The 21,820-nt window shown below is 41.0% G+C and overlaps 1 protein-coding gene across 3 annotated transcripts in view; it reads left to right on the forward strand.

Moving 5' to 3' along the window:
• BANP (BTG3 associated nuclear protein) overlaps positions 1–20,119 on the forward strand; it is a 115,406-nt gene extending 95,287 nt beyond the window's left edge. For all 3 annotated transcript variants that reach the window (XM_064671013.1, XM_064671015.1, XM_064671014.1), the window contains 2 exons: positions 16,765–16,908; positions 19,386–20,119. In XM_064671013.1, coding sequence (XP_064527083.1) covers positions 16,765–16,908; positions 19,386–19,457 — 216 coding nt within the window. In that variant the 3' untranslated portion in view covers positions 19,458–20,119. The remainder of the gene's footprint in view (positions 1–16,764; positions 16,909–19,385) is intronic.
• Positions 20,120–21,820: the final 1,701 nt, after the last annotated feature.

The raw sequence follows: 21,820 nt of genomic DNA on the forward strand, positions 1-21,820 counted from the left end.
ACGTGTGCATTTCCCTCTGGGTTTTGGGAGGAGGGAGAAAATGGTTCAAATTGGCAAAATGTGAAAGTCTGACAACAGCAGGACTTAAAAATTTATTATTATTGTTTTAAAAAGAGAAATTGGGAGCATCTTGAACCACTTGCCCTAATTGTCCGAGCCAGTGAAATATGTATGGACACATTATCCATAGAAAAATCTGAATATTGGAAATATTTTCACTCTGTGACAAATGGAACCATTTGTTCCTAATTTTTCCTATCTAAACAATGCTCCCGAGGCTGGAAGAATCACGGGAAGGGGAGAGGAGGGAATTTATTGTCACAAAAACATCATCTCTCTTTGGATTTTTGCCTTTTTATTTGCTATTCTTGCAAGTTACCTCTAAAAAAAGAAAAATATCCCCAAGATAAATCAAGCAGAAGATAAAACCCTTTTATTCTTACAGGGGGTTTTATGCATAATCCTGCAGAACACATGGAATAAATGCTTTATAAACCTTCCTGTGTTTGTTCTCAGAGAGATTTGGGGGAAAAAAAGTGGAAAAAAATGATAGGAAAATTATAGAAAGTTCATAGTGCCCTGACCTGGCAGGTGTGTAAAAACCTTTGGATTTTTGCATTCCCTTGTGTTTTTGGAGCTCTTTGCCCCATGCTCCAGGTTCCAGGGCAGCTTTTCTGCAAGTTGTTCAAATGCTGTGGGATTCTTAGCAGACCTTGACGTATTTGTGACAGTTTTCCCCCAAAATCTTTGGGATTGATCTGATTTCCATGTTACATTTCACATAATTTTCCTTTGTTATGCTGCAAATGGAATCATTTCAGGAAAACTTTCATTAACAAAACAAAGTGACTTATTTATTGTGATGGAAAATTTGGCGTTTTACAACTTTTGTGTTTGATTTCCCATCAAAATAATCTGCTTTTTATGCTGTTGTACCCTTTTAATTTATGGGGTTTCAGCATTGGTTTTTGATGGATTTTTGATGATACTCCTTAAAGCCCCTGCAGCAAATTCGAACCTCCCTGAGAACAACTTGTTCGCGCTCAAGTGAAGTCCCAAGATTTTAGAAATATTTTGTGGATTCTTGGCAGCCCTTCTGAAGTGTCAACCAAATGTTTGCAGGAACAACCCAGGGTCACCTATTGGTGTCTTTTAATGAGTTTTGGTTTTAATCTAAATAATCTGAACTAGAAAGATTTGTTTCTTGTTAGAAAGCAGAATATTCCGTTCACTGAGCACTTGCCGACAGCTGCGAGTCAGAGAAAGAAAGAAGCTCAAAGGCGTTTGTTTTCAGCTAAAATAAATACTTCAAAATGGTTTTATTAAAAAAAAAATCCACAACAGCTTTGATTTATCTTCATCTTTGTTTTTTACTCGCCTTCACATCAGTGATTTACAAGCAAATGAAAAGGTTACAACCACAATAAACCAACGCGGAGCAGTAAATTCGGAAGTCTATAAAAACACTTGGCAATATTTAGTGAGATACAACCAAAAAAAGGGGTAAGGACAGGGGACCCACCTGGAATTTAAGCTTCAGGTCCCCAAAGTCAGTGTTAAGCTGGTCTTTGAGTGCCTGGTTTAAGCAAACTCAGGTCGCTGGGTCTGGGTGAAACGGAGCCGGTTTTTTCTTAACAGTGAAGTGCAAGAAATAAGAATTATTTTACTTCAGTTGTAAAGATAAATAGTGGCAAAACCTGTTTCTGTCACTGCTGGTGACGTGTAAAAGAAGTGTTTAGCACATGATTTTAATTTTAAAGATTTTCCCTTTAAAAGTGACTTATTTTTACTTCATTTTTACCTTTAAACAATTCTGGGAATGGGGTTCAGTGTCTGTCCTTAGGAGTCTCTGCTCAAGGCTTTTCCCCTCAGCTCTTCTTTTATTTGCTTTGCATTCGTCATTCTGACTGTGCTGCTTTCCCAGCTTCCCCCAAAATTCTTTATTCCACGGGACCACTCTGGAGAAGAAAAGCAACCCCCCCATTTAGGCATCTCTTTAAATGACAACGTAATTTACATTACAAAATGCAGGTGGTTTCATTATAAAATCAATCTTCCTTAACCTTTGAACGTTCCTTAGCTCAGCCTGTCCCATAGGAATCCTTCTCCAAGTCCTTCCTCTGCCTCGTGTTTCCGAAAACACGCGGCTCATCCCGAGCCAGTTTCCACTGGAAAAGTGTCCGGTCTTGGCCACTTTGCTGGGAACATTCTGTATCTGGGCAGTTCTTATTTACCTGGAATTCCTGGGACTGAAGTCATGGAGTTAGTCCACAATTAGTCACTCATTAGGCAGAGATTTCAAAATCCTTTTTCAGCGAAATCTTTGGTCCTTGTGCCGCCCCGTGAGTCAAAAAACAACAATATAAACGTGAAATAACCCCCGTAAATATTCTCTCTTTTAAAATTCTTGGCTTTTTATGAAAATAGACAGTAATGCTGTCAAAGGATTTGAAAACAGAATTTCAAAGTCAGGAAAAATCCCCCCCCAAAATCGTTCATCTGACTTTTAGCACTGTTAGTCCTTAATGACCAGCACACACGATAAATTAGTAAAGAAATTTAACTTTTGTTACCACTGAGTGAGGAAAAACTTGGAAATCTGCAGGAAATTAGCAGCTTATCCTTCATTTTTGTTTCTGCCTTTGACGTCTGCGATGGATTTTATCTCATGAAATTTCGAAGCAAAATTCCCCTCCCTTTCTAAACATCCTAAATCATAAGTTTAAACCCGGCTTAGCTGGTGCCTGGCATTGCTCAGCCTGGTTCTCCTGGGGGTCCAGGATCTGCACAGAGAAGGATTGAGGCCAGAAATATTCGGAATATGGGACAAGTGTGAGAAATTTTGGGACTGAACGCTCTGAAAAGGCTCTTTATTCCCACATAATTTACCATGATTTGTCTCCTTAACATCACACAGGCTGAAATCTCCCTCACCCTTTTTTAGGTCGGGTCTATGACTTTATTTTCCTTGGATCAAAACCATATTTAGACATAAAACCCACTCTGTTTGTCCTTCCCTTTCAATCTGAAATCGAATTTGCAGCCGCAGTAAAAACAATAAAACTCATGTTTGCTTTTCCCCTCCTTTTCTTTTCCCCCTCCGTGATAAATTTGGTGTATTTTGAATTTTATCTGCATATCTAAAGTATTCCATTGGAAGCTTTTGAAGGATAACATTGTTTTCAGTGCACAACTGGCTGCTGCTCAAGGGGTTTGAGCTGCAGGAATAGAAATTTGGTGTTTATCATGATGTGCTTTGGAACTTCCATTTAGAATTAAAGCAAATTTCTTGCATTTTTAACTATTTCAAATTGTTTCTCAATACAGATCTTTTCCTCTCTTTTTTTTACACCAAAAACTAATTCTAGTTCTATGTTGCAGAATTGTCCTAAACTAATATTTCAGCAACATAATGTCTGCATTTCTCAGCTGTTTATCAAGATATAAATCCCATCCACTAGATATAAATCCTATCCCCAGTGCTCTATATATTTGATTTTTAATTTTATTTTTATTTTAAAATTTACATGTATGTTTTCGTTATTTTATTTCTATTTTTATACAACAACAATAATGTAATAACAATAATATATAATAACTAGATATATAATAATAACTAGATAGAAAACAATAACTAGATAATAATAATAAATGGAAGATATATAATGATATATATAAAATAACTAGATATATAATTGGGACTAGATATATAATTAGGACTAGATAGAAAATAAGAACTAGATAGAAAATAAGAACAAAAAAAATAATATTAAATATACTAATATATAATAATAACAAAATAATAATAATTATTATAATTATTATTATAATAATTATTAAATGACATATATATATAATATAACCATTTCCCTGTGCCCTAAGGCGTTAGAAATCCCTTCAGGAATGGCAGCAGCTGTTTTAGGGAGTGAGATCTGGAATGGTTCAAGCCCTGATGGATCTGTAGGAGCTGCTTTGTGCTCTCACAGGGGCTCTTTGTCCATGGAGCTGTCCCAGGGCTGGGAATGGCCTGGGGGGACTCTGGAAATGTCACCACAACGTGGGTCCCAAATGGCAGCACATTTTCCAGGGGCAGGAATGAGCCCTGTGAGGTTTTGTACCGAGGGCACAAATACCAAAGGTTGCCAGAGGTTCACACTGTGGGGTTTCCATTGGCAGCAGTGCTGAGCTCACCCAAAAACGTTGATTTTTTTTCCCTTGAGCTGCCTCTTGACATTTTGGGGGATGTTAATCCAACATTCCCGACAAACCCAGGGTGAACCCCTCGATCCAGCAGGTCAGGAGCCAGGACAGTGCTGGGCTTTGCTGCTGCTTGGGAGACTCAGGGATTCCTGAAGGGAGAAATGGGGAAACCCCACAAATCAGATCCGACTTGAGGGGGGAAGTTGGGAGTGTGGTTGTTCAGGAGTGACACAGCTCAGCTGAATTCCCGGGGGTTCAGCTCGGCTCCCACCAGTGCAGAGGAAGAAAATGTGGGATTGTTGAGCCCTGAAACTAAAAATGGGAGCTTTGCTCCTCTAAAACGAGTGGGGAGATGGACTCAGGGGTGACCTGCCCATCCAGCTGTGGGACAGGATGGGACAGAATTCCATGGGCTTCCTCAGCTCCCATTCCCATCTCTCGGGACACTCAGAGAGTATTCGATTAAATTAACCCCCAATCAGTCACAGCCAGGGTGTTACTGTATAAAAATGACCAGAAATTTTCCTTTACGTGAAATCTTAAATTTTTCCCAGTTGAATTTTTAATTACATTTTGAATTAAATTTTAGTTAAATTGTTCACACTCAGAGACTCCCAAGCCTTTTAAAAAAGTTTTCCTGCTCCCTGTTTGCCTGCTCCATTCTGTCTACGACCATTTAAACTTCAAACTCAAATTAGTAACTATTATTGCTCTTTTTATAACACTGACCAACCGTTCTCTGGGATGTGCAGTGGTTTGTTATTTAACTCCAAAGATTTTTTAATCTGACTACAGTTAAAAGGGGGGAAAAAATTAAATTGATCTTTTCCAGTGCTGTTTCCTTCCTAATTTTGTCAGTTTATTTACTGTACAGTGCTTTGTGTGATCTAATTTCTAAGTGAAAATATGAAAGGAATTATGTCCTGAAATACACAGGAAAAAACAATATGTAGGTAAATAAAAATATCAGAGGGAATCCTTGGTATAAAGGTGTAAATCTCCTTGGGGAGGCTTTTACCTCTTTCTTCCCTGTGCTTTTATCTTCTTGATATTACAAATGCTTAAATACCACTTATTACCTCCTTCTTAAATTCCATTTTCCCTTTCTCTCCTAGAAAGCATCAAAAAGTGTGAAATTTGGATTTAATGGGGGTTGTGAAATAACTTGGATTTTCCTCTAAATTGTTCCAGAGGACAGTGTCGGAACCAGGAGAGGAACAGGCTTCAAAGAACGTGGGGGGTGTTCAGAAATTATAAATATTTCCAGAAATACTGTTTTACATATTTTAAATATTATAAGTATTTCCAGAATATCCTGATTATCTGGGGATTCAGGGTCAATCCAGGTGTGTGTCTTATTAATCTGTTTTTTTCTGGAGTCTAATAAATTGAACTTCTAAGAGGAAAAAATAGCATGTTCTGTGTTAGACATGAAAAAAATGCTTTTTATGAGCACATGCTCTAAGAAATCTTTACATTAATTGTGTCTTGGCATTTTACACTCCCAAGGCAGTGTCTGAAACCATGTGAGGGCTGGAAGTGCCATAATTTGTGTCAGGACCAGAGCTGATCAACTCCAAATGTGGGGTTTTTTATTTCCTAAAATGCTGAACCCATTTGAAGCCTTTATTCCTCTCTCTGAGCAGCCAGACAGAGTCAGGCTCAGGCTGAGGGTGTGGAATTATTGTGTGAATAAAAATCTGGGAATCTGAGGCAGAATAATTCATTCCTTAATGGGCTGGGGGAGGAATAACTTTTACTGCCCCTCTTGAAACATCTCAGAAATCCCTGTCAAGGACCCTCCCTGTGCTCCTTCCCTCTGGGATAACATTATCAGGTTCTCACTTTTATTGCTGCCCCACTTCTGATTTATGTTTTGCTCATCAAAGCTGCCAAAAGATGATGGTTTTCTGTACAATTATACATCTTTTATACACAATTGTTCTTTCTTTGTTCAGCAATTTTCCTCTGCACACTCCAGAGGAGTTTCCTAATTCACAATTTTCTTACCAGACATTTGTACTTCCCATGGATTAGAAAGAGGAGAGTTTGGAGTTGGTCAGGGGAGAAGATTTTCACCTGATAATTCCTTCCTGACATTGTGAGAAAACCACATTTTAAATGGCTTTGCTTGAAGAACTCAGGGTTTGATTGCAAAAAGAAATCATTTTAACCTTCTAAAAGCAGGATTTTCTGCTGCTCTGCTGAGCTTTAGTTCTGGTTTCCAATCTGTGGCCACACACACACACACAGGGCCTGGTTTGGGTGGGATTTTCCCCCTCCTCCTCTTCATTGATAGAAACTTTTCAGTGGGTAGAACATTAGTCAAGTTGAGCTTAATTTGTACAAGTATTGCTGAACACAAATATGTGCTTCTAGCATTTATTTCAGGTTATAGACTAGTTTTACATTATCCCAGCTGGGTATTAAAGGGAGTTCCAGAACTGGCAGCATGTTGGGGAAAAGCAGATGTGAACTGTAAGAAAACAATCCTTCTGGGTCCCAAACTCTCCTTGATGTCTGCTTCAAATTCACACTCCATATTCCAGGGAAAAAAATTGAGAGGGGTTCAAAAATGCAGCTTAAAAAATGCTAATGCTGATGGGAAAGCTTAATTTCCCTCTCCAGATTGCATTTGCATCGATGCTAAAGACCTTTGGCTGCCCCGGAGGCTCAGCTGGTAGCAAAATATATATTTAGGGAGAGTCAGAGGGAGGGTCAAGCACAGGCTCTTGGTGTCTGGGAGCTCCACATAGGTGAAACTTTGAGCTCTACAGCAAAGTTGGGATTTAGGGCTGGAACTGCTGGGCTGGTTCCTCTCATTCCATCCCACAGCCATGGATCTCCCCGGACACGGATGGGGAAAAGAAGCGACGGCACAGAACCTTGGAGAGATGCTCTGGAAGGGTAAAACTGCCCTGACAACACACATATGGTTGGAGTTCAATCCCCAGGGGAGAACAGGCACTCAACTACTGTGCCAATTGTTTTCCATCCCCAAAGCAAAGAGATTTTAATGATTTATGGCAGAACAGGGTGGATGTGTTACCTAATGGGGTTAGAATGACTCGATGCAGTTTTCTAAGCAGTGCAGGAAGTGAAGGGGATAAACAAATCCCTTCTTGTTCCTCTTTGTTCCCATTTCCAGCAGCAGAGTTTTGGTTATCTGCTAAAATAGTAGTTTCTCTGGGAATGCTTTCCCGTGCAGAGCTGGTATGTGGAAGCAAAAAAAAGAAAATAAAAAAGGATTTTAAAAATCACCACTTTAAAATTATTTAAAAATCATCACCATCATTTTAACATTATTTAAAAATCATTTTATTTGTGTTCTCAACGTGGAATGTAGCTGGCAACCCACATTTTTTTAAGGGTTTGTGTAATTCTTACATGTTGGGCTACTTGAGAAAAGTAAATAAAGGAGGGAATTAATCCAGTAACCAGGAATTCATTTGGAAAATTGGGAAAGTATCATGTGCAGCTCCATAACTACACAACTTAGGCAAACAAAGTGACACTCTGGTAGGATTCATTTTCATTTTATGACTTGAAATTAGAGAAAGGCTGTTTGCATCATCCCAAAGGCTGCTGTGAAAGAGGCACCAATTCCCAAGCCTTTCTCCAGGGGATTGGAAACATTTGGCCACTTAGTGCCTGGGTTAAAGGGAAGCACATGTGGAGCTCCAGTGCTGAGCAGCTTCTGGTGCCTGGAATGATGTGGCTTTAGGTGGAGAAAATATATATAATTCATGTCTTATCTGTGAACCTTGGTGGAAGTCAGGGAGTGGTGATTTGTGGTGGTCTGAGGTTATTAAATCTGTCAGAAAGATGATAGTTTTAAAAATGACAGTGCATATGTGTAAGGACATCCACCTCCATGAAGGAAATCCATCATCTTTCCTAATTGCTTTTCTTTGGGAACTCTTTTCTGAAAAAAGAATGACATCAAACATAAGATTTGCTGAGGTGGAACATGATCTATAACATTTAATATCCATCCCATCTGCTCTTGGTTTGGTCCTCACTGGAGCCCACGGAGCAGTTCACAGCAACACTTGCCTTTTCAGTGCCAATAATTGAAATAAAGTGGATAAAGCTCCTATTATTTTGGATTCTTTTTAAGTGAACTTTCCTAGGAGATAAAAGCCAAGATTAGAGCTATAGTTGGGTATTTTAATTCCTTTCCTACCGATATCCTGTAACCTTTTGTAGGAGTATTTGGAGAAGTCCAGGTGTTCTGTCATATGTTTTCCATTCTAAAAACCAGCCATTTCATGTTTATTTTTAGCCAAAATTCTGGAATTCATGTTCCCCTTACACAAGGACATACCCACTAGGACATGAAGAGAACTCCTCGTGTCCTGGTGTCTCCCAGCTCCGTCATTCCTGCCATGGGACTGGGGGGGAAAAGGGAAACTAAAGACAACAGACAGTTCCAAGCTCTGGATGCCTTCTCTCTCTGTGAAATCTGGGACTATCTTCCCTTAGGTGGGGGAAAAACCCCTGAGGGTTCAAATGTGCTCTTTAACTTGTTCAAGTTGCCATGTTTTCTTGTCCCTGGGATGTTTTTTTCAGGAATTACATCCACAGTGGGTTTTTTTGGTGCAAGTTTCTCTAAGCAACTTATTAATGTAATTCAGGTAATTCTCCAGAGCACTGTTTTCTCATTTAAGTGCTCTTTAATTGACAAGTTCTGGCTTAGAACTTTCTCCAGCTGCTGATTTATAGTCCAGGCTCCTCGCTGGGGTTGTTCCTGCCATCCTCCTCCTACTTTTCCTTTGAATCCATCACGTCCTTCTGATCCTGATGGATAGAACTTGAGCTGGTTACATCATTCCACAATTAAAGTGGAGGAGGGAGAATATTAATTTGCTTTTCCTTAGGACTTTTCCTGAGCATTGCAATCCTAGAACTTCTCTGTCCCTCTGTGGACGAGCCGTTGTCGCTCGTGCTTTTTTTTCCCCATCCATATTTCTCCAAGTTAATGGGATCCTGCCGTGTACAGTAGGAGCAGTGTTTTGTTACCCTGGCTACAAGAGTCAAACTTTCAGATGTTATTTTGCTAGAACTTAAAAAAAAAAATCCCTGCCAGTTATGATGTAAACATTTGCAGTTCCCCCCAAATGCCTTTTCTTTCTGGAATCAAAGTGAAATCACCGTTCCGAGGGCAAAGTGAGGAATTGGTTTGGACATTTGAAAGCAAAATAACAGCTTTGTGTGATTCTGGGAGATCCTCAGTGATCTGCTCTTCCTATTTTTAAGTGGCATATTTACTACCAGCCTCATTGGAAGGGAAGGACCTTCTCATCAGCACTAAGAGTCCAAATCCTCCTTTAAGTTTTTTATGAAAGGGTTGGACGCTCCTTCTGCTGAAATTGCCTCAAGACTTGAGCAGAATTTCATAGTAAATGCTCAAAGTCCTTCAGCATTTCTCCTGACCTTTTGTTTTGAGCATAACTAATCCCGCCAGGAATTGGAGCCTGGAGGATGGGCCCAGCAGGGTGACATTTAAAGCCGTGTTTACATTTATTGGAGTAGCAGGGATTTGCCACAGCAAAATGTAAAGGGAGGCAGTCCTTCAGAAGGGAAAGATCCTCTCCCTCTTGGCTGGGTTATGTCACAACAGCAAATTTCCCACAGCCAGATGCTGTGTGAGTCACGTTCCTTATCCACTGGGGTGACCTCTGGCCGTGCTGGTCACTTGGAGGAGTCTGTGTCACTCGGCTTTCACTCCTTCCTTCAGCTTTTGCACTCGGCAGCTCCACTTCAGGAAGATTTCTTTGACACTGGAGTATTTTGCTCTGAACTATCCAGCCATTTCTTAACAGCACTCAGTTGTACATTGAATAAAACCCAAAAATAACATTCTGCTGGAAAAAAACCATGGAAGCCAAAGCTTCTTTAGTACTGCTCCAAGAGTGGATTATCATGGGGAGATGGAACTGCCCACTCCGAAAAATCTTCCTATTGGAAGTAGTTCCCTGATTTTACCCTACTTGCTGCTGACACTGAGCTGTTTCTTCACAAAATGTTGGGATTATGTAGATTTGTGGCTGCCCCATCCCTGGAAGTGTCCAAGGCCAGGTTGGATGCGGCTTGGAGCGGCCTGGTCTAGTGGAAGGTGTCCCTGCCCATGGCAGGGGGTGGTTTGTAAGGTCCCTTCCAACCCAAACCACTCTGGGATTCCATGATTCCATGAGATTTGAATAATATTTACTGTTCTCAGATTGAATTAACTCCAGAGTTTTTACAAGCTGTAACAGAACACAGAAGGCTGAGCAGAAATGCTTAGTTATGTATTTCTGACTCTTTTTTTCCTTTCTTGCCAAAAGATTATGGGGATATATGGAAGAATTTTGGGTGGATTGACTACCTGGCAGTCCCATTCCCATATGTGTGTGGAGTTCATGTGATATAATCCATGGGTTCACCAGAGAAGAGATTGATTAACCAGGGAAGGTGGGCAGGAAATACCCAAATTCCTAATTCAGGGAGCTCTGGCAGGTGCAGGGACATCAGAGCACCTTTTGTGGAACAACTGACATCAAACTGGGGGTTGTTTTTGGGAAGTTCAGCGTCTGAGAAGAGCTGCCAGTGAACCCCAAAGCTGTTTGAGAAGTTTCCATTTCACTGAGAGGATCTCGGTACAAAAGCTGAGTCAGATGATCCAGATTTCCTTCCTTCCAAACATCCCCCAGGATTTGATACAGTGAGTTTAGATGAGGTAACTCCTCTTTACATAACCAAGTCACTTTTACTGAAATTACATCTGCTCTCAAACTGCCAATTAAGTATAATTAAGTCTTGCACATGTGCTGGTTTAAAGTGGATTTTCAGTGAAACTCTGGGTTTGGTTTTGGTGTATTTTACATCCTTTTTTCAAGGCCTGAGCTCATCCCTACTAGAAGTCAAAGGAAGGGCCCTGCTTGGCTTTCTTGGGATGTGACTCCAAAGCATCTTGAGACAATCCCTCTTCCTTCCATGACTTTTCTTTACATCCCTGTCTGTCCATCTGGGATATTGAGTTAAAATCAAACGCTGCTGATGACCATGTGAGCTTCCTACACCCGGGATTTCCTGTATCTCCTTGTATTCAGATCACATGATGCAAAGCTTGATTTGGACTTTTATTTCTCACTAATTAACTTGGCATCCCTTTCAGCCTGTAAAAATTCCCAGATAAAGTTTAAATTACCCTGATGATGTTCAACACCAACCACTTCTCAAGGAGCCGGTGGGCTCTTGAGGGACCCTCACCTTGCCCTGGAAGAGTTGTAGACCCAGTGAAAGTCTGAGACACCTTTAATAGCTTCACTTTTGTCTGTTGGTGTTCACTTAATTTTACACAGGTTGTATTTAACCTGGACAGAAATAATGCATATAAAAATATTCTGTGTTTTTAAATACTGTACATGGAAAAAAATGGCTTCTTTTAGCTGAGCTGTGCTTAAGAAAAGCTTGGGGGGACAGTGATGGTGAGAGCAGGTGCTTTTTAATGCAAGATAACATAATATATATTAATTTGATCTTTTTCTGCACCTTATGTTTTGCAGTTTATTTCTCAAATTAGATGTGAACAGTTTTCAAAGTCCACAGAATATTTTATTTGTGTTTTTCTTTCTTTGTTTTGGTTTGATTTTTTTGGGGGGATTGCTTCTTTGGAGTTTTTCTCTGGTTTTTTTTTTTCTTTTTTAAAAAAAACCTTGTGCAGGGAATGTTCATAAAGATCAGGAACCTCTGCCACACTTTCCCTTTCAAATCTCCCCTCAGTTCTTCACTCAGCACCTCATTTTTCTTTGCTCAGGGTCTATTACAGCATTTCCCTGATGGCTGCAAATCCATAAAACCCCAGTGCTGGGAAGTATCGGAGCTCTGCTGACCAGAGTCACTCTCCAGAGGCAGAGGCTCATTCCTGGTGCTCCCAGCCATGTTTTCCTTTGGGATCACCAAAAGGGACTTCTTGGGAAGGAAATGGGTGTTGTGAAAGGACATCAAGGCCAGGTTGGACCTGACTTGAAAAAGCCTGGTCTGGTGGAAGGTGTCGGGGGGTGGAACTTTCTGAGCTTTGATCTCCCTTCCAACCCAACCCATTCCATAATTCCATGATTCCATGAAGATGCAGAAGGTTTACATCCACCAAGACATACTTTGCCATCACTGATGTCTCTCCACCCCACCTCAGCAGGCAGAAAAAGGGACATTTTGGTGCAGTTGCAGTTTGAAAGTTCCAACCCCAGTAGCTGCGGTTGTGTCCGTGTGTTTCTCCAGGCACATTAAGGGAATGTGGGAGCTGACAGGGCTGAGCAGAGCTGTGGCCACAGCAAAGCAGCTGAGATGTTTATTCCTTGTTATACAAGGAAATATTGCCCCTGATAAAAACACTCTCTGGAATGATCCGTTTCATTTTTCCACCCTCTGCAGAGCTGAAATCCATTTCACTTTTCCTGCCTGTTATTTAGGGAATGTCAAGGAGGTGCTCCCAGTTCTATGGCTCTGCAGGGGGTTCCCTGATGAGGTTTTGACAGATTTAAGGGCACTTTTTGCACGGTTCAGCTCCGAACTGCACAGCAGGGACAGTTCCCCTCGCTCTGAACTGCTCTGAGTTGGGCTTTTATTTATGCTGAGTTTATTTTGGTATTGGCACATTTCATGTAAGGAATAAATTGCAAATTTAGGTACAAGTTTTTGTTGGATAAGGGAAGGTCCCCAAGTAAAGCTTTAGGACGTAGATCAGTAAATTCCCAGTGATATCAGCTTTGAGAGCAGTCAATAATTTTTATTTTGTTTTCAGTTACCTTAATTCAACACACTTTTATTTTAAGAGAAATTAATTAGGACATTAATTAAATAAAGTACCTTCACGTTACCAAAGCTTCTGTCAAACCCTTACACCACAACACTATATATTGAATTTACAGGATGATATTGTAATATTTGAGGATGAATGGGTGAAGCAAGTGTCCTCCACACTGGACTTGTTTCTTTGTGTTGGGTCTTGCTCTGCTTCATCAAGGGAAATTAAGAACTACAACATTAAACTTTTGGACTTGAGTCTTGGATTTCTTTTCATTCAACTCCATTCTTTTGGCTCTGCACTGCCTGCTCCTTAGGGAATTAGCTTCCTTAGGAATTAGCTCCTTAGCTTCCTTGGGGAATGCCAAGATGTTGGAGACCTGGATTAATCTAAACCTCTGATGTTTTCAAAGAACTTATTAATTTTTGACTAAACAGTTTTTGAGTTCTGGACCTAAAGACAGAGTCTAATTGCCCCAGATAAACTCATCCATGAGCCTGTAAATCCATTAAATAAATGTTTTGTTGGCAATAAGATGGTTTTAGTCTTAAGGCTTTGTGAAGGAAACTTTAAGACTGGAAAGAATCAGGTAGAGGGACTTATCTTTTTGAAGGGAAGGTGTTTATCAGCAGAGCTGTTTATCTTTTCAAGGAGCTGTGTTTGCTGTTTGAATGTGTTTTGCCATCAGTGCCACAGGATTTTTAGTGAACCTTCTATAAACAACCACTCAGCAATTCAAAACCTCTCTTTATTTAAAAAAAAAATCATATTTTTTTGCATTCCTGCAGTAGAAATGGGAAAAAAGACACCAAATTCTCAGAGTGTCTTGGTTTTGAGCCTTTTATGGGTAGGCAAACATTTGTGCTTGCCTAGATCAATAAAAGGGCTCACAACAGTAGCAAGAAGGTGTTTTAAAAGGTTCAAAAGTGTCTTTTAGAATGTTCAATCTGGCAAAGAGCAGCCTGAGGAATAGGCCTGGTTTTGGTAAAGAATTTCCAGCTATTCTGAAATATTCATCTGGTTTGGGAATTTAAAGGCTTAAGTTATGAACTTCCAAAAGAATAATTGTCAGTGATAAGTAAAATCGGCAGAGGGTGTGATATGTGTTGAACCATGCTTGGAAACTGTTTGAATAATTTTGGAAGAAACTGAAAGAAAGCATTAAATTTTAATCTTTTGAAGAAAATTCTATTTCCTGCCCTGGCAGTTGAATGTTGAATGGGAACAATTAGTTATGGGATAAAATGAGCTTGACATGGAAAGAAAGGAGGCAGAGAAGGTGGCTGGTTTTCATTATTAAGACTAATTTTATTAAGTTTTGTGTGGCAAACATCTCACTGAAGAAGGGATGAAAAACAGAAGTTTGGGAGATCAATAATTTGCATGTCCCAGACCATAAGATTTTGAGCGATAAAGAGAAAAAAAAGGGGGAGAGAGGAGGTAAAAAACCCAAAGAGAAAGGCAGAGATTCAGGTCAGCGGGATGACACAGTTGGTACAATCATAGAATTCCAGAATGGTTTGGGTTGGAAGGGACTTCAAAGATCATTTAGTTCCAGCCCCATGGGCAGGGACACCTTCCACTAGCCCAGGTTGCTCCAAGCCCCGTCCAACCTGGCCTTGGACACTTCCAGGGATGGGGCAGCCACAGCTTTTGTGGGCAACCTGTGCCAGGGCCTCCCCACCCTCCCAGGGAGGAATTCCCTCCCAATATCCCACCTAAACCTCCTCTGTTTCTATTTGAAGCCTTTCCCCCTGAATCTGCTGTGAAAGGGAGTTTTTTTTCCAAGTGCTCTGGAAGGTCACTGGCAGGTGAGAACGTGCAATAAAACAGGGAAGCTGTTGGAAATGTTTGGTTCTGTTGGAAATTTTCGGCTCCTTTGTTGTAAAACAGTTTCTATGTGACAAGAACTGGGGGATGGAGCTTAAAACAACCTGGTCTAGTGGAAGGTGTCCCTGCCCATGGCAGAGGGTGGAATGAGATGAACTTTAAGGTCCCTTCCAACCCAAACCATTCCATGATTCCATGATAATGGGGTTGTTTGGTCACTCACAGTCATTGTGAACTTTATAGTTCAGAAATAAATGAGAAAAAACCCCATTGCAGACCTACAGGTAATGAATAGAGATGTGATGTGATCCCAACAGCCTGGATCATTCAGTTCCAACACTAACACCGTAGGGTGGGAGAATTTTGCTCACTCCTGTAAAAACAAAGTGTAGCATCCTTTGCAGTTCGATGCCAACTGTATCCCAGAACACCCAAGATCTCATAAAATCCTGAGCACACCCCTGAGGTCATTTATTGGGGTCGCCTCTTCTTGCCTCCCACGCTCCCCAGAGAAATTGTGGTCCACCCCCTCCTCCATGGCCACCCACCCTCAGATCAGCTGAGAAATCAGACTTTGGGAAGCAAAACCTTTGTTAGGAATGTTGTTTTTGCTCTTTGTTCTCCTGCCTTCCTTTGAAAGGTTCCTTTTGTTCGCTGCGGGTCAAATGCTGTAGTTTAAAAATACATCCCTCATGGCACAAAGAAATTAAATGAATATTAATTAATGTGCCTATTCTAGCTGAATGTCAAAAATGGCAGCGGGGACTTGTCATTATTTACATACATGTATTTTATTCTGACCTGTGTGTCAAGAAGTAAATTAAAATTAATCTAAAGAGAAGCATGTTTTTAAGAAGCACTTAAAATGGATCCACTATTCTTTGGTTTTGAAGCCTTTGGGAACTTAGGAACTGTAGGAACTTAGAATTAATTAGTAATTCTTAAATCTACACCTTCATATATGACACAAATATAAACATTGTTCTAGTAAATGGTCAACACTGGGATGCCTTTGGCTGTGAGAAGGAGTATCTTGGATTTGGGCCTGTTTATGCAGCAGTAAAATGTTACTCAGTGACATCCCTGTGCACTACTGATAGTGTCACTCTCAAGTGACCTGTCAGTCTGTCCCAATTAGTCTTTGTCATAATCATTAACATAATTATGAATCCCAGAAGGCCAAGTGGATTGAGCACCTTGTGTGGGAATCCCTGTGTTCCATGTCCACGTGGCTGAAAGAAGCTGGTACTGATGGACAAGTGTTTTTGGGGTTTTTTTAACCGTCTTTGGTGTTGGATCTGGTTTGGTTCAGGAGGTTACAGACACTGAATGACTGGGGTTTATATATATCTATATCTATCTATCTATCTATCTATGTAGGGTGTATTTTAGAACAATTTGGTTGCACTGGAAAAGATACGTGGAGCCATTTTGGTTGTTATTATTATCTATAGTAATAAAACAATATAAAAGTAGCTGTTTTGGTTATTATCTGTAGAAATATAGGCATAAAAATAACACTTAGGAAAATGTATAAGGAAAAGAAAGGAAGAGAAAGGGAGGATAAGAGCAGAAAGATGTCACCACCGGGGGGTCCAGCTACGAGACCTGATCATTGCAATGTCAGTGTCTGTTGGTCAAAGACTTGATCCCTTGGGGTGGGGGAGGACCCCAAAACACGAAGTCCAGGGGGTTGATATGTGCTCAGGTTCAGGGGGAGGTTTTACACTGATGGAACATGTGGGTCATTCACAGTCCTCTGGTGGAAGAGTCTGGACCTGCTGCTCTTGCAAATGGCCCCTTGTTGGAACCATTCACCAGGAACATCCCAGCCTCTCACAGGGGCTCTGGGATGACCTAATCTGAGGAGATGCCCCACTGAGGTCCCTTCCAGCCTGCCCCACCCTGGAATTCCGAGTTATGACTCCCTGCTGTCCCCACAGGTGCTGCAGGGTGCTCAGCTCATCGCCGTGGCGTCGGCCGAGCCCGCGCCCGGGGGGGTGGATGGATCCCCACTCCAGGGAAGTGACATCCAGGTCCAGTATGTGCAGCTCACACCGGTGACAGACCACTCTGCCACCAACCAGGTATGTCCAGGTCTCTATTTTCACCATCTGAATGTGCTTAACTCGAGTGAAATATCTATCACACGTCCTGTATATCTACCCACAAACAAGGACTTCATGATCCTTTCTCCAAGCCATAAAAAAATATCATTTACATAATTTTTTTAAAGATATAAATGGTCTTTTCCTGCTCCCTCTTCTGTGTTCCTTCTCAGTGCCTCTAGAGAACAGTTATTTCGGTCATCATTGTTTTCCTGTGCCCTTGAAGGCTAAAAGCCATTGCAAAGGACAGGGCAAGAAACGTGCCTGAATGCAGCCAAAAAGGATATTTTAGACTGAGGTTTCAATTAAAAATGTTATACCCTTCCTGACAGCAGTTTTCCAGTTGTTTTGATCAACAGCCTGGATTTCCCACAGCATCTGTGAGTGAACACTTGATCCCCTCAGCTATGGTGGAGGAATTACCGGGTATTTTTGTCTTTCTAAATCAGTTTGAACAGTTGTGTGGCTGAGTCTAGAAAAAGCTTGTCATCAACTTGAAGCTTTGGTGACAACGCAAGAAAATTGACTTAGAACAGTTGTAAGAAGTTTTTCTGAAGATGGTCACGGGTTGTTTTGCAAATCCCACTTCCTGGGCTTCTGTTCTGGAGGATGCCAAGTGCTTGTGGAATTTTTTTTGCCTTCTGAAGATTTTATTCTTAGTCACTTGTAAGACTGCTCTGGGCACTGAGAGTGTTGCTACAGGGATTGTGCCTTATTTTTTATGAATCCTTCATCACTGCTGGTCCTGTGCAATTAATAAATCATGGAGTCATGGAATATCAGGACTCACAAGGATCATGAAGCCAAATAAGTGAAGTACACAGGCAGCAGGTAGAGAGAGGTGTTTCTCCTGCTGCTGCTCTCACTCCAGACCTGGAAAATACTTAAATTTACCTCCCATGGAGCTTTCCTGGGTGTGTTCCTCATGCTTGTCCTCTCAAATTTAGCAACTTGATTTATTCACCACTTTGGCATGAATTTATTGAACAATTTAAGTTTAAGCAAACACCAAATTACCTTTGAAGTTGAACAGGATAAAAGTCTTGTAGCCACGTGCAATAACTGACAACAAGGCAGAGATGGAGAGAAAGAATTTGAAAAAAATTTTCTTAATTTAGGAGAAACACTTCATGATTTCGAGCCTCTGGTATTTTTATTTGAATAAATAAGTTGTGACTGTGTAGTAAAATCTGAAGGATGGGTAATCAGGAGTTTCCACCCATGTGGATCATCCTGCAGATCCAAGGCTGAGGGCAAAAAGCAGGACTTCCAATCAGACTGTTTTACAACAGAAATACTGTCAGAGATGTAATTCTGTATCCAGGGTGTTACATAAAGCAAATATTAGATGTGTTTATGGGGGGAAAATCCATCAAGAGCAGATCTCTGGAATGTGGGGCAGGAAAATCCAGAGAAATATCATTAAATCCTTGCCCTTTGCTTGGAGTTTTATCAGTGCTTGTGATCCTGGCTCTGTCAGGGGAAGGTTTCCTGGGTGTGAGGGGCTTTCTCCAAGCCAGTCCAGCTGTTCTTAAGTTTATCTTTCAGCTCCAAGGATAGAGTTTGTGTCAGCAGCTCCTTTTCCTTACTCCAAGTAACTTGGCTAAAAGGGATTTTGCAGTGGGATTGTCCTTCCCCAGCATTGTCAGCCCACTGGGAGGAATTTAATTTTTAAGGAGACTTCCCTTGAAAGCTGAAATCAATTGTCTTTACTCTCAATTCTGTCATGAGGGCTGTTCTTCCTTGGAAAGTGAGGAAAATCAGGCCTGCAGGAAGGATTTTATTGGAGGAAAAGTTGACTGTTGTAGCTTTATTCTCATTTTACACGAAATAAACACAGACTGCAGTGGGTAAAATCAGCATTTTTAGACCATATCCTGCAGCAACTGAGAAATTCCAAGCACAAGGCCAACAGGGAATTTTACTCTCCTTACCTTCAGCAGCTCTGTCATTCCAGGAATCCCTCCTGGCTCCTCCATGATCCCCTTGGTGGCCTTTTTATCCACAGTTCTGCCCAGCTCCATATTCCCAATGTCTCTCCATACCTTGAGCTGAGACCAGCCCTTCCACAGCTTCATGTTGTGCCAGACAAAGGGTTTATTTTCTTTATTTAGAGCTGGTTCTTTTGGGGGAAGAGAGGGGGAATAACTGTTTCCTATGTGCCACTCCTGATTGTGTAAATCTTTATCATAATTGCATTATTTCAGCCTTCTCCTTAGAGCCTGAAGGTCTATTTAGTCTTCAGAAGGACTCTTGATGTTATTTTTGGTGCCTTTGTAAGTGTGTTCCCATTCCCACTCCATCACAGAGCCGATATCCAGGTGGATTTTGCACTGGGATTTTTCCACTGGTACATACAAGAACTTTCTATTAGTACAACAAGTTCACATTCCCTTGGTTACACCAGTGAAAAGCACTTTTAGATTGATTTCTTGCTGTCCTGTTTCCCTTTGCAGGGCACTGACAGCCTTCAATCAGCAATCCAGCCAGAAATGCAGATAGAACACGGAGCAATCCAAATTCAGTGAGGGAACTGGGGAACATTGGGAGCTGTTGGTGAACTACAGGCAGAAATGAAGTGCAAGAGGACAAAAATACCTCTTAAACCAATGGTCACACCTCAGACATCTCCAGCCATGGCCTGGTTGTCCTCACCTGGAATAATTCACACCCTTTTACTTCAGCTGGAGCTGCACCACAACAGCAGTGAAGATCTGACCTTCAGGACAAAAATCAATAAAGAGGAAAAAAACCAACCCTTGCAGAAAGACAGAAGGAGATTTAATGCATCCAAACTGTGAGACTCAATTCCTACTCACCCATTTCTTCTGTGAAAAAGGCCCTTTGAATGTCTGCAGATACTTTAGGAGGTGTATTGCTGCTTTGCAATACTTGCTTTACCACATAGAAAAGTTCCAGAGCTCAGCTATTTTTCACTGTTTAAACAGCTTTTTTTTTATTTGCTATGGTGTTTATAACAAAAAATGGAAAATATTTAAAAAGAGGAAAATCCCATGACAGCAAGTATTGGCCTTTTGCTGGTGTTTTCTGTTCAGTGTAATGAAAACTGTACTTGCAGAAGACTAACAATTTTGTTTGTACTGTTGCTTAACTACTTTTCTAGGGGAAAAGGCTTTTAAATGCTGTAATTATGCATTTCTAATGGAAAATAAATGTGTATTTATGAATAGTGCAGCTCTAAGTTGCTCTGCCTTGGGATGAGGATGGTTTGGTGGCTGCAGGAGTGAAGTTCTGGAGGAGTTGATGCCACTTGCAAGCTCTGCTGGAAGTCACTTTAAGTCTCTGAGGAAGGTATCAATCTTAGATCGTTTTATTATCTAAATTTTCAGTGCAAGAAAAATGGGATAGTTAAGCTTTGAAGTCTGCAAATCATATTTTATACAACAAACTTATGAAATCTATGGTAAATGTGAACGATTCTTCTGAGCTCTCTCCCTTTTAGTTCCTCTGCCTCCTTTGTCCAGCAGTGCCTTGGTCTGGGATTCATCCATCCAAAAGTCTGAAATCCATCTTGTTGTTCACCATCCAGAGCAAGGTGAAACCCTCTCTCCTCTGAAACTTCTGGGAAATTTGATATTGATTTCAACAAAGCACCATTTTCCTATTTGCTAAGCTTGAGTAGGAAGGAAACCTGTTGCCTATAACCTGATTATTATTTAATGATTTTTAAAAAAAATACAGAGTTTACTGGGGAAGGTGTTCTTTGTATTTGATTTTCAGCTGATTTCTATATGCTTATTGCCAATATATGGCTCATAATGCATTTAATGAATGAGGCACAGACACAAATTAGCCACAAATTCCATGTTGTTGAATTCAGGATAACTTGAATTTTTATTTTTTTCTTATGAAAGGAAGGGTTAAGCACAGCCAGTTTTTGGGAATGTTGTCCCTGGGAAATGTTACACTTTATATAAATTCCTCCCTCTCTTTAGGATGTCTCTTGACTCAGGAGCACAATGCAAACTGAACCACAGCTTATGGAACACAGGGTTTGCACCAGGCCAAGAATTTGGCTGCTCTTCAGTTTCTTTTTATAAAAGTGTTTCTCAGTCTGGGGGATCTTTGACGAGCTTGGCATCCAAATAGAGGCCTAAAAATACGCAAGGCCTGTACATTTTGCTGTGGCTGGTTAAACACAGAATCCTGGCATGGTTTGGGTTGGGAGGGACCATCCCATTCCACCCCCTGCCATGGGCAGGGACACCTTCCACTAGCCCAGGTTGCTCCAAGCCCCGTCCAACCTGGCCTTGGACACTTGCAGGGATGGGGCAGCCACAGCTTTTGTGAGCAACCTGTGCCAGGGCCTCACCACCCTCACAGGGAAGAATTCCTTCCCAATATTCAGTCTAAACCTGTTTTCTTTCAAATCCATATTTTCTTTTAAATCCATTCCCCTTGTCCTGTCAGGTTGAGGAGGAGAATTCTCCCCCTCTGCTCTGCTCTGTTTCGTGGTGCAACTAAGAATTCTGTTCTCTTTGCATTTTTCAGCTCAGGTACGAGATCAGATTGAGTTCAGGACATGAGATTGAGTTCAGGAGAGGTTCCCTTTAGCCACCAGACCTGCTGCAGGCTCAACTTTCTTCTAAAACTGACTCTAAAGGTGTATGAAGTGGTGAAGTAGCTGATGTAGATCCCAGCAGAAGGAAATCTGCTCCAGTGTGGAACAGAGGGTGTCAAATCAATTGGAATAGGTAAGGAGAGCAGCTTAGAAAGATCCTCCACTGCATCCAGACTTTGAGGTCCTCAAAATGTGAATGTTCCTCCATGTTATGCCCATGTTTACAGGAGTCTGAGCTGTGCTTGTACTTCAAAGAAAAGAGTCTTCACCACTGAGCCAGGTATTCCAATTCCAGGTAATCCCTGTCCC

The sequence above is a fragment of the Pseudopipra pipra genome, chromosome 14, assembly GCF_036250125.1.
Source record: "Pseudopipra pipra isolate bDixPip1 chromosome 14, bDixPip1.hap1, whole genome shotgun sequence".
Taxonomy (NCBI): Eukaryota; Metazoa; Chordata; class Aves; order Passeriformes; family Pipridae; genus Pseudopipra; species Pseudopipra pipra.